This window comes from Canis lupus, chromosome X (assembly GCF_003254725.2).
Source record: "Canis lupus dingo isolate Sandy chromosome X, ASM325472v2, whole genome shotgun sequence".
Lineage (NCBI taxonomy): Eukaryota > Metazoa > Chordata > Mammalia > Carnivora > Canidae > Canis > Canis lupus.
Window position 1 is genome coordinate 52,519,922 of NC_064281.1, and position 13,174 is coordinate 52,533,095.

General features: G+C 37.5%; 1 protein-coding gene across 5 annotated transcripts in view; it reads right to left on the bottom strand.

Annotated features, from left to right (window-relative positions):
* The window catches only part of OPHN1 (oligophrenin 1), a 519,936-nt gene that overhangs the window by 158,131 nt on the left and 348,631 nt on the right, over positions 1 to 13,174 (bottom strand). For all 5 annotated transcript variants that reach the window (XM_025466070.3, XM_035711487.2, XM_035711488.2 and 2 more), the window contains 5 exons: positions 13,043 to 13,153; positions 10,838 to 10,942; positions 8,827 to 8,956; positions 6,202 to 6,302; positions 1,849 to 1,940 (listed from right to left, as the gene is read on the bottom strand). In XM_025466070.3, coding sequence (XP_025321855.1) covers positions 1,849 to 1,940; positions 6,202 to 6,302; positions 8,827 to 8,956; positions 10,838 to 10,942; positions 13,043 to 13,153 — 539 coding nt within the window. The remainder of the gene's footprint in view (positions 1 to 1,848; positions 1,941 to 6,201; positions 6,303 to 8,826; positions 8,957 to 10,837; positions 10,943 to 13,042; positions 13,154 to 13,174) is intronic.

Here is a 13,174-nt window from a genome sequence, read left to right on the forward strand (position 1 = left end):
ATTTGACCTTTAAGCCCCTTTCTAGGAATCTAACCATTTTGTTACATTCTATTTTACTATGCAGTACCCAATACATAGAAATAATAGACTGAAATAACATATAGAAACATTTATTCACTGAATTTTGGATTAACCTCTCTACTACATAACATGCTTTTCTCCAAAGTAATTCCAAATGTTCTCATTTTAAAATTTCAAGGTTAAATTCACCTCTGATAAAAGTGCCCAGGTCCAGAAAACAAAAAGAGGGTATCGGTGAGAAACAAATGCAACAAAGTACAAAGTTTGAAAGCCCTAGCTGAAATCAGAAAGTTGATTCTCAAACTATTTCCAATTTACATAAATATCTGCAAAGCAGGGAAAGTCTGTATCATGTTTGCACCAAGTGGGGGAAAAAGACTCCCCAGTACCACTACCATCCTCCATCCTATCTCCTCTTTAAAAATGTGTTTCAATTCACTTATTCTTGTATGCTACATTAGGAGATAAAAGAATGAGTTTTGCTGAATGGGAGAAGATATTTGCAAATGACATATATAATAAAGAGTATACAAAATCTAAAGAACTAATCAAACTCAATACCCAAAAAACAAGTAATCCAGTTAAGAAATGAGCAGAGGACATGCACAGACATTTTTCAAAAAAAGACATATAGAGGGCTAACAGACACATGAAAAGATGCTCAACATCACTCATCATCAGGAAAATACAAATCAAAACTACAATGAGATTTACCTCACACTGTCAGAATAGCTAAAATTAACAACAAAGGAAAAACATGTTGGCAAGGATGTGGAGAAAGGGGAATCACTCCTCTTACACTATTGGTGGGAATGCAAAGTGCGTGCAGCCACTCTGGAAAACCGTATGGAGGTTCCTCAAAAAGTTAAAAATAGAACTACCCTATGATTTAGCAATTATACTACTAGGTATTTATTCAAAGGACAAAAAAAAGTACTGATACAAAAGAATATATGCACCACAATGTTTATAGCAGCATTATCAACAATAGGCAAATTATGGAGAGAGCCCAAATATCCAATGACTGATGAATGGATAAAGAATATATGTTGTATAACAACACCACACACACACACACACACACACACACACACACACACAGAAGAATATTATTCAGCCATCAAAAAGAACAAAATCTTGCCATTTGCAACAACGTGGATGGACCTAGAGAGCATTATGCTAAATGAAATAAGTCAGAGAAAGACAAATACCATACAATTTTACTCATGTGAATTTTAATAAATGAAACAGATAAACCCTGGGGGAAAAAAGAGAGGCAAACCAGGAAACAGACTCTTGACTATAGAGAACAAGCTGAGATTGCTGAAGGGGAGGTGGGGCGTGGGTTAAATAGGTGATGGCCATTAAGGAGGGCACTTGTGATGAGCACTGGTGTTGTATATACATGATGAATCACTAAATTCTACGCCTGAAACTAATATTACACTATATGTTAATTAACTGGAATTTAAATAAAAACTCGATACTCCAAAAAAAAAAAAAGAATGAGTTTTGTTATCTTGTCCTTGCGGCATCACCAAATGTTGACATTTGCATATCTGATAACAAATTAAATCCTAGGAGTGACTTATTCTGCCTTGAGCAGGCAAGGTAAAGCTGACTAAAGTTTCCACTGGGAGAACTAACAATGGTTCAGGTCTCACAGGGATTCCTGTGAATAGTAGCCAGAAGAGCCAAGACAATAATATCATGAATAGATTTACTCATTTTCATCAATAAGAGATGATAGAGGAAAATAAAAGATCTACACTCAGGTTCAGCACCTAGCACATGGGGACATTACCAATTCATACTAGCATAGCTTACCTTTCATTAGTTTCTATATCAAAACAGAACCTTTTGTCGATAGACTCTGTCTTCCTCCTCACGCAGTACTTCAAGGTTAAGTCCAAAGGCCCCTGATACAAGAAAATAATTAATAGCCAATTTGAAAAAAATGCACAGAAGCTGCTTCTGCCTCCTGCAGTATCCTCAGTCACTTGGAAGGCATCTGTCAGGGCAGCAGGGGCAACGTGTAACCTCACTGAGAACTTTGTCCCTTCAAACAGTATTTGCAGCAAGATGGCAGATGGTTTATTCTTGCTCTAGTAATTAATGGTTGAGACCAGGAAAAATGCTTGGGGTAGGTCAGTACTCTTTTCCAAGGATGGTAGATTAAATAGGAAGCTCATTATACATAATATGAGGAGAATGTAGGAGAAACAGGTTGACCAAATGGCATTAAGTGTACTGAATAAAATGTTCATAAAACCTCCAAGTTACGAGTGGCTTTATGCAACCCTCCTTCCATTAAATTGGCAGATGGAGGAGGGGAGAGAAACATTTTCATTCCCCACCTCCAGACACTTCAGGAAGATAAGAATCACAAAAGCAATCTCTCTGGAGATAGGGCAGGAGTAGAGAAAATAAGCAAATTTATGCATTACTCAAAGTGGCATTTGATATTTCATATATGCAGAATAGTGTAGCCTACCTTAGTCTTATGGTTGCTATTAAGTGGCCACTTATTAAAGGCCACTGAAATTCACTGTGTCCACAGATTAAAATTTCCCAATTCCACATTGTTCAGTTTCCCTCTCTTATCTCATAGAGACAATGTGGTATAGGAAAGAGAAGTAACATTTATCAATTACCTTGTATTTGCCACACATTATGCTAGGAAATTTTAATTTTCTTCATAACAACCCTTAGAAAGAAGTGAAGCTCAGAGAGGTAAAATAGCTAACTGAAAATCACCCAAGTCAGTATAGTGGAAATAGAAGTAAACTAGGAAGCTTAACACCTAGGGTTTTATCTCAGTTTTGTCATTTACTGGCTGGCAACCCAGGACAAATCATTTTCCAATCTCAATCTTAACAGCACAATTTATTAAATGGGGATAATGCTAACTACCTTGCTGTCAGGAATTCAGAAACACTTCCTAAGTGCCCAAGTGTTTCTGGGTACTATGCCATCCAAACTGGCCCGTACAGTTGATCCAGCTAATCAAATAATATTTCTCCCTCATTGGCACACTCAACCCCCTTTCAGGTCTATCCTTTTGCCTCTCCTACACTATAAAAGCTCAACGCTGAATCCATCCTTCAATCTGCCTTCTTTACCCCAATAATAAGGGTGTCAAGAATTACTAGACTTTCAAGTTGACAGTGATTGACAGCATCATATACTCACCCTCCCTCCTTAGACTCTCAACTCCTTCAGAATCAGAGGCATCACAGCTCAGAGGCTGAGGCCCTGCCTATTACTCCATGCTATCCATAGCTATGCCCATGTGTGTTATACTCCATCCATGCAGGAGTACCATCATTTCATACATGCCATACTTTTGTGACTCTATAACTGCAAATAATGTTTCCTCCACCTTCAATGATTTTTATCTATATTCTTGGTCTGGCTAAATCTCAATTGTTCTACAAACTGCAGTTCAGGTTTCATTTCCTCCCAAATCCTTCCCCAATCCCAGACACTGCTCATTATGTGTTTTGTGCATTATATTAGAGCTTTCTGTTTCCGTGCCTTATTTCCCCAATTGACTGAGAACGCAAGGGCATGGGCAGCATCTTATTTACCTTTATGTCTCTAGTATCTAGGAAAGAATTAGTGCCCAAGAAATTTTTATGAACTACAGTATCATTCTTACCATTTTTCTGATGAGGAAAATGATACAGACCAACATCATGTAATTTACTTGGGGTCAAAAAGCTACTGGGCCACAGAGCTAGGATTTAAACCTAGTTGCTGAAAGTCAAAATATAGCACTCTTTCCTCTTACCAGAACTGCCTGACAGGAAGTAATTGGGACCTTATAAAATAGAATTTGGGAAGATAATCTGTAAAGTAAGCAGCGTAACACAAGTGGAAGCTGATAGGCTGAACTAGGGAATACTGGCGAGTACCATAGTCAGAAAGAGTGCTAATTCCTCCATCTTCAAATTGAACTAATAATACTTGACAGGGCTTCTGGGAAAGTAGATGAGGCACATGGTGAAAAGTGTCTATCTCAGTGGCTGGCACACAGTAGACATTCAATAAATAGTGGATTTTATAGTGTTATTATAGTCTCACTTGTATTATTTACCTTTCAAAAACACAAACCAGTATTAGGAACTGAGAGAACTGACAAGAAGAACTGACAGACAATATTTCTCCCTCATTGGCACACTTAAACCCCTTTCAGGTCTATCCTTTTGCCTCTCCTACACTATAAAAACTCAACTCTGAATCTATCCTTCAATCTGCCAATCATCTTTCAATCATTTCCAACTTCATTTTAGAGAAATTCAAGTTATTACTCTACCTCCCCTTCTTTCTAAATAGAGAACCAAGTTCCTCTTTCCAATCCATGAGGAATCTCACATTAAAACCATTTAGGCTGACACTATTGCAATTTTAAAAAAGCCGCCACTCAATGAAAAGGAAAGAAGGAAAGAAAAGCTAAAAGGAGAGCTGGCAATTATCTTCTAAGAGGGTATGAAAGTGTTATCTACTGCTTCTGTCTTGAGCTTTGCAGTAGGTTCCTGAGCAGGAGACAAAGTGTCTAAAGAAGCTTACTCTAAAGTCTGGGATTTGGAAAGTAATGTGTAGAAAAAGAAAGGGAAGAAACTACAGGACAGTGCTTCTTATAAGCACTAGCCAGTCAGATACATGGGCTAAGTTCTGACAGACATGGAACAAATTCTGTGATACAGCACAAGACAAACTTATTGAAACGACACTGAAAGGTACTTTGGCAATTAACAGACTGGAAACTAAGGAGATTTTTGGAGTCAGGAATGAGTAACTGGTATATATAGAAGCATGGATGAGGGTTCTGGAAACCCCATTTGGTATACTTCATTAGAGATACATTCCATCTCCAATACACATTCACAGCAGAGTGACAAAATTTTTGGTTAGAAACAAAAAAAGAGGTAGTTTTCAATAGCCTGACACCAAATCTCCATCCTCTCTAATTTTCTGTGTACAAGCCACAAAGGGGGATCTTCCATAGAAAGCACCAGCAATGGAGATCAATTGGCCTAATATTTCTCCAAATTTCTGCCTGCCAAAATTGGGTCTTCTCATACCACCAAGGTTCAGTGTTAACTAATGAACCTTGTTGATTTTGATTTTTTTTAATTTATTTTTTTTTAATTTTTATTTATTTATGATAGTCACAGAGAGAGAGAGAGAGAGAGAGACAGAGAGAGGCAGAGACACAGGCAGAGGGAGAAGCAGGCTCCATGCACCGGGAGCCCGACATGGGATTTGATCCCGGGTCTCCAGGATCGCGCCCTGGACCAAAGGCAGGTGCCAAACCGCTGCGCCACCCAGGGATCCCGAATCTTGTTGATTTTGTAAACAATTTGTAAAGAATAAAAATCCTTAAAAATCATGCCTTAAGACCCAGTCTGAGTGACAGTTTAAGGGACACATCGAACTACTTTTAGAATATGAACAGTGTGACTACCAGCTTTTATCTTAATAAACCTGAGAGAGAGAGAGAGAGAGAGAGAGAATTTCCAAAGCCTCTACAAAGACAGGCAAAATGATTTGACAGAATAACATTTTTTGGCTGTGTGGTCATATATATAATATAGTATAGCACAGTATCAGATTAGGTTCGTCTAGGTAAGTAACTATCTTCTCAGTGTGTTTAACTCATCTTGACATTTTAGGCAATAGGGGAAGCTTTGGAGGACAGAAGAGGCAGCATTACCTGCTTAAATATATTTGAACATTACATAGAATATGGGGTACAGGTTATTCCAACTTTAGGATACAGACATATTTCTCTAAAAAAGGAAATTGGGAGAATAATATTTTAAACACTTGCTATTTAAAGGAATCCTACAGTAGAGACTTCTTAAAAGCAAGTAATACTATCCTCCTGCAACTCATCTATATTCTTGCAAATTTTCTTGTACAACGTGACAGGCACTTATAATAATTTAATAAAGGATCTGAAAAAGTATAGCCACTTTCAGAAGGCTTGACATAACATATTTCACTCAACTGAGTAGTATCTGGCCCAATGCAAACTTAGGTCAAGAACATACAGAGTCATGGCTTCACTTGACAGTGATGGACTTGATTCTTTGATGCTAAGTCAAGATATACTCTTCTCTGAGATGCATTCACAGATGAGTTTCAAAAAATATGGCACACAAAAGAACTGACCTGTTTAGCACCTGGCTTCTGCTCCATAGGCGTCATGGTAAGCGTTTTGGTCTCTTTCTCATACTGGCAGTAATATTTCACCCAGGATATCCCCAAAGCCCCTACAAAAATAGGCAAAAGTGAGCTGACAGAGTATATATATTTTTTGGCTGTATGGTCAATACACTGCCAAGATGGAAGTGGTGTACAGTCTGATCTTCATAGCCACAGGTCTTCAGATCTAGCCTTAACCTTCCCCTGAACTCCAACTCTGCAGTGTTATTGACCCACAGCACATAGAGAGATCCTAATCCTCATCAAATGCTTTCCACATCTGCTCTAGCTTGCTCCAAATAACTCTTCTTGCCATGTCTCCTCTAAAAGCTTCTACTGCTCATCCTATTGTATGAGTTGGAAACATTTGTCTGTAATCTTCTCCTTATTCCCTGTAACCTGTCCCATTTGATTGCTGTTGGGTTCTGCCATCTATTCCTCACATGTCTCTCCTTCAGCTGTTTCCTCCTTCCCATTCCATTTAGAACTGAATTAGTTCAGGACCCTATTACTGAATTGCTTGCAATGTTTAATGAGATATTTCAAGCAAAATAAAAATTCACCATCTTTCTAATGAATTATTACAGTGACCTTCTCTCTGATTTCCCCCATCTCTGATCACTCCTTTCTAGTCCATTCTCTGCTAAAGGAATATTTTCTAAATACATATCTCTATTTATATCACTTTTCCTATAAATCATGCATGGCTTTCCCACTGTCTTTAAACTTAGGTTGAACCACAAAATCCTTTATAATGTGATCATATTTACCTTTCCTACTTTGTCTTTTGCCATCCTCTATGGTTCTCATTGAACTATTTTCAGTTACCAAATAAGTGGCCATATGGTTTAAGTAGAAAAGTAGAAATTTAGTATATATTTAAAAGTGAATGGGTCACTATTAATAATTACACCAGGATAGCAGGTGTAAACCAGGGCTATTCTTGGCAAACTAAGACCCTGAAAATGAACAATATCCTCACACACCTTTGTGCCTAAGTAACATGAAATGGTATATACCTGAATTTCTCTTCACCCCCGTTTTACCTATCAAACTTCCACTCATAATTCAAGTTCTAATTCAAACACTGCTTCCTCAGTGAAGCCCTTAGGTATATGCCCCAAATGCAGTGCTGAACACATTTCCTTATAATTCTTGATATATGTGTCTATCTTCCTCATCATACTGTGAACTTCTTGAAGGCAAAAATTATTGGTTCATTTTTTCAAATCCCCAATGCACTGCATATTATCGGGCAAAAAGGATGCTCGGGAAACATTCAACTGAATAGCAGTATCATAGCCATTTGACAAATTAGAAAACTGGGGCACAGAAGGACCACATAGTTATTTGATGTTAGAGCCAAGATTATAAAATCATTATTCCCACATCTTTTAAAATACAGCAGTAGTTCTCAACTAAGGGAAATTTTGCCTCCCAAGAGATACTTGGCAATGTCTGGAGACATTTTAGGTCGTCACATCCAGGGAGTGCTATTTGAATAAAGTGAGGGCAGACCATAGATGCTGCTAAAACACCCTATAATGTATATAATCCCCCAAAATACAAAGAATTACCCAAGCCAAAATGTCAATAGCACTGAAATTGAGAAATCCTGTAGTGCAAAGTGGAAGAGATAAATCTGAAAAGTGGAAGAACACATCTTTGAAAACCATCAAAAGTTAATTTCTCTAAGAGAAGAAAAGCATGATAATATCACTACTTAAATGCCATGCTTTGTGAATTGCAGTAGTTTTTGTCACAAGTAACATTTGAGTCGCCTCTTTTGCCTCTTCTTCCCAGGTATAATAATAATTCTGGGCAGGGCTGAAATCACAGGCTTTGGGAACATTGAGTCATAGTTCATAAGGAATATTAAAGAGCACATACAGGTTTTCATAATGTAATTTAGGAGGTAGGAAGGCTTGAATCCTCTGCAATATTCAATGAATGTTCCTTGAAGAGCAATGAACAACTGTTTTGCCCACTGAAATCAGTGGTTGTTGTTTAGTGCTTTAGGAGCAACCCTGAGTTCCTAAGGCAGTGGAAGGTATAGGGTATACTGATAGGATATTAGGTTTTGGCATTTCATAGAACTGAATTTACTCTTAGGCTTGCTATTTGATAATTGGGTGACTTTCAACTAGTGATCTCTAAGCCTCAGTGGTCTCAAGTAAAATGGATATGGTAAGTGGTTTTAAAGATTAAATGAAATAGTATATTTAAAGCATTTAGCGCCATGCCTGGCACATAGTAGGTGTGATAAATATTGTTTTTCTGCCTTCTTTCCCCTACTTCCTTTTCCCCCAGTCAGAGTCATCAGAAGGATTAAAGAGTTAACAATCCCTATTTTAAATCACAGAGAAAAATCTTAGATCTTATCATCCCAGAGACTTTGTAAGACAAATCCTTAACCTCCCCCTTTAATTTATCCTCCCCCCCTTTTATTCACTATTCCCAGACAGTTTTCCAAAGAGGTGTGAATTGTCAGGGGTCTGTGAACAATATGAGTGCCTGGAGTTTGGAGAGGGCAAGTGGCAGTAGGTGCTAGCCTACTGAAACCCAGTGGGTTATCCTTGTATTCCCACACACATTTCTCCTGTGTATAGAGATAGCCTTCGATCGTAGGCTGTCCTGGAAGTTTGCATGTCTGGGGAGCTTCTTTCATCCTTTTCTTAAGTTCTTCCATCTCTTCCCGGGTACTGGAGAAATGATTTCTTGTCTGTCAAGACATTATCATCATAATTATTATCATTATCACCATCATTATTAAAAGGCATTTATTGGGCAGCCCGGATGGCTCAGTGGTTTAGTGCTGCCTTCAGCCCAGGGCCTGATCCTAGAGACCCGGGATCGAGTCCCACATCAGGCTCCCTACATGGAGCCTGCTTCCCTCTGTCTGTGTCTCTGCCTCTCTCTCTCTGTGTGTGTCTTATGAATAAATAAATAAAATCTTTTTTTAAAGGCATTTATTGGTCTTAGATCCAGTGCAGAGTTTTCTTGGTTTGCATAAAATGCTACAACATAGCAAAAAAAAATGTTGAATGGCATAATGACTAGAAAACAATTTTATGGAGTTTACCAGTACTAAAGACTAAAAGAGAAACAAATATAAATACCAATATAAACATAAAAACACGTCTGGGAGACTTTTTTTTTCTAATGGGAATTACATAAGCCAATAAATAAGGGTTGTTAGAATTCTGAGCACCAGCCTGACCTCTGCTTTACAAGATGGGAAACTATAAAGAAAGTTTCCAAAGATAATATTATCATGGCAACTTCTGAGCTCTGCCTCAAGTAAAGTTACTGCCTACTTGACTCTGAATCAAATTCTGGCTATTAGGATAAAATACATGACAAGGTGCTTTAAAACTACACAACTAAAACACAGTAGCAAAACACTGTTTGAAATGTGGGTATGAAAATCACTAGAGATAGGTCTTTAGTGTCCAACATCAAGATTGTTACGACAGTGATCTGAACTGGCATATCTTGTTGGCATATCTTGATTATCTTGTGAATGAATTCATCATATATTTAGATAAAAAGGGTTGTTATTAAACTCATACTTTTCAAGTTCTATGTGGAGGAAGATTCAAATGATCAACCTGGTTATAGGTATATTGTATAAATCCACAGAAGTCAGGGGCTTTTCACATTCTGGTGAAGGTGAGTACCCAAAAAGAAAGAAACAAAACAATTAGAAGTCAGGATCCTCCTAAACAACCAAGTGAAGTTTATTTCTACTACCAACTTTATTACAAAACTTTTTTATATGAAAATACTCTACAAATTTTATGCAATGTAACAACTAGTCCAAAGTCACTATCTCAGTGATACCTTCTCTAACTGTGGCAGGCAGTCAGATGTTCCACTTTCTGTGTTTTAAAAATTTTGATCTTAACACTATTGAAGCACTTATCACAAAGAATTATGATGTGCTCCAGTGTTTATGTCTCATTCCTGCAAGAGATTTCATCCTCCCTGAGGATGGAAAAACTACATCACTATGGTATGTTCACACCTGGCACAGAGTATGTATTATGTCCATACACATTCATTAAATGTAGGTTAAATAAACAAATGAGAAAAATCTATATATGTTACAAAGATGGAAAGGCTGTGCCTATGGCCATCTAAAAGAACCAGCATAGGAAATAAGGTGAATAAAAAAACTTTTATATATCATTTATTTGACCCTGGTAATTAGTGAGAAAAGAAAGAGAGAACAAAATGGGCATTCATGGTCATAAAACTCACAAGTGCCTTGACTGACCAACACAGAAGTAAAGCATAGGACCTGTGCTTAAACAAGCCCATATTTGGGTCTTAACCTGAGAGGAATGCAGTAAATTAGCAACTGAATATTTATTGGATAGATAGAGGTGTCAGTGGATGGAAGGGTAGGTTTTAACAATAAGCCTCAAAGAGTAAGAGTTGAAACTGGAAGACAAGCACACTCAGATATTTATGATCCACACCAGTATGTCCTGACAAACTGGCTAGAATGAAATAACCTGGGATTTCAAGATCAAGGTCACTGGGGCTGAAATCCAATTGGAATGCAGGGACAGGTGAAGAAACACATATGCAAACTCACATTCTGCAGACTGAGCTGGAGCTGCTGTTTGTATGGGAGGAAATCCTGTGTGAGCTCCACAGTCAAACTGTTGGAAATGAAGAGGCTATGAAGAAAGGCCAACACCTATGGAAAATGTGTAAAAATAATTTTATCACCAACACTTTCTCATCATCAAATAAAGGAAAAAGAAACAGAGAAAAGAAACTCCACATATACAGTATAGTGTTAAAAGTAATCATGAAACCACAAACAGGTTTACACATAGCTATTCACTTATTAGGTTGAACATTTACATTGGACTTAGTTTCAGAAAATAAGAACTACTAACAAATTTATTCATTCAGAGCCTTTTCAGATAGCATATAAAGTCATTTATAGGGACACCTGGGTGGCTCAGCAGTTCAGCGCCTGCCTTCGGCCCAGTGTGTGATCCTGGAGACCTGGGATCGAGTCCCACATCAGACTCCCTGCATGAAGCCTGCTTCTCCCTCTGCTTTTGTCTCTTCCTCTCTCTGTGTCTCTCATGAATAAATAAAATCTTTAAAAAAATCATTTGGGGCAGCACAGGTGGCCCAGCGGTTTAGCATCGCCTTCGGCCCGGGGTGTGATCCTGAGGACCCAGGATCGAGTCCCAAGTCAGGCTCCATGCATGGAGCCTGCTTCTCCCTCTGCCTGTGTCTCTGCCTCTCTCTCTCTCTCTCTCTCTCTCTCTCTGTCTGTTATGAATAAATTTTTAAAAATCTTTAAAAAATCATTTATAGTTTGGACCATGTGGGACTAGACTGTGTATTTTCTCTCTATATCCCCAGAATTGGCATAGAGTAGGCACTCACTATTTGTTAAATAAATAGATAAATAAGTAAATCAATGAATAAAGAATCCGTACCTTAATGAAGACTGTCATAATGCTAAAAGATTCAAGGAGTGTGAACCCATTTTCAAATTAGAAATTTTGGGGGAGGATTTTAGAATACCTCCTACAGAAATCCAAAGACATACAAATATCAATAAAACATTTTTTAATGGCCTAAGTGTTCAACCTCATTAATAATTAAATACACACAAATAAAAACAGTGAAAATATGATTTCATCTATGATACGCAAACCTTGAAATAATAATGCTCCTTTCTGGCAATAGTGATACTTCAGAGTTCTTCCTTGACCACTCCATCTAAAGAACCCACCCATTCTTGTGGTTTTTGATTTTATCATAAATTACAATTAGTTTTATTTATGTGTATCTTTCTTTTCCTTCTGTCTACTCAATAAGAGGGTAGTCTTCATAAAGACAGAAACAGCTTGTCTTGCTCACAATAGTATACCTGGAGTTTAGCACAGTGCCTGACATATAACAGAAGCTCAATTAATTTTTTTTGTATACATGAATAAACACTTGGTTGCACACACATACATATACAGATATATATAAATGTGAGGACAGATACACATGTACAAAGACATACATGCTCATGTGCAAAATATATACATGTGTATACCAACCTGCACACATGCATACATACATCCAAATCTACAAGTACAAAGATACACATAAATAGAGAAAGAAACATAATAGATACACAGAAAATTTGGAAAGAAAATGCCAAAATATTACGTGATTATATCTGTATGGGGAATTTGTTATTTTTGTTTTGTTCTTTCTATAATTTTTTTCTAGCTTTGATGTAGTAAGAGTCAAAATTCAACATAGTTATAAAATCAAAGCACATCCCTTTTATAGTCAAGGAGATGTTATAAAAAAAGAAGATAGAAGTAAAAATAATACAATAGAAAGTCACTGAGTGCAAAGGACATGAGTTCTACCACATTGACTGGCACATGATGGGCACCTTAGAAGCTTTTTGAACACGTGATAGCAAGGAAGGGAGGAGAACAAGGTAAAAGGAAGGGTGACAGAGAAATCAAAGGAGGGAGAAAAGGAGAAAAGAAGCAAAGAAAGAGAAAGAAAAATCATAGCTGGGGAGTGGGGAGAAAATGGGAAAGGAAAGAAAGGGGAGGGGGAGGAGAGATAAGGTAAGGAAGAGAGAAAACATTAGTAAGAGACCAAGAGCAACACAAGCTAGTGTGTCTATTTTCTTGTCATTCATTATTAAGCATAAAGTATCTTTCACAATCTGAGATTTCAATTTTATGATCAAAGTTCTCCATATTTATCTGGGATTTGGTAAATATTTTTAGACTATTCATCAATAGATAGAACTTACTGGCTCCACAATGTTGAACTTCTTGGACTCCTGAACTTCCTGAATTTGATAAACATAATCAAGAGAGGACTCAAAGAAATTGTGCCTTTCCTTGTCCACCTGGAGGTCTGCCTGTAGAAGAAGGGTAGCAAA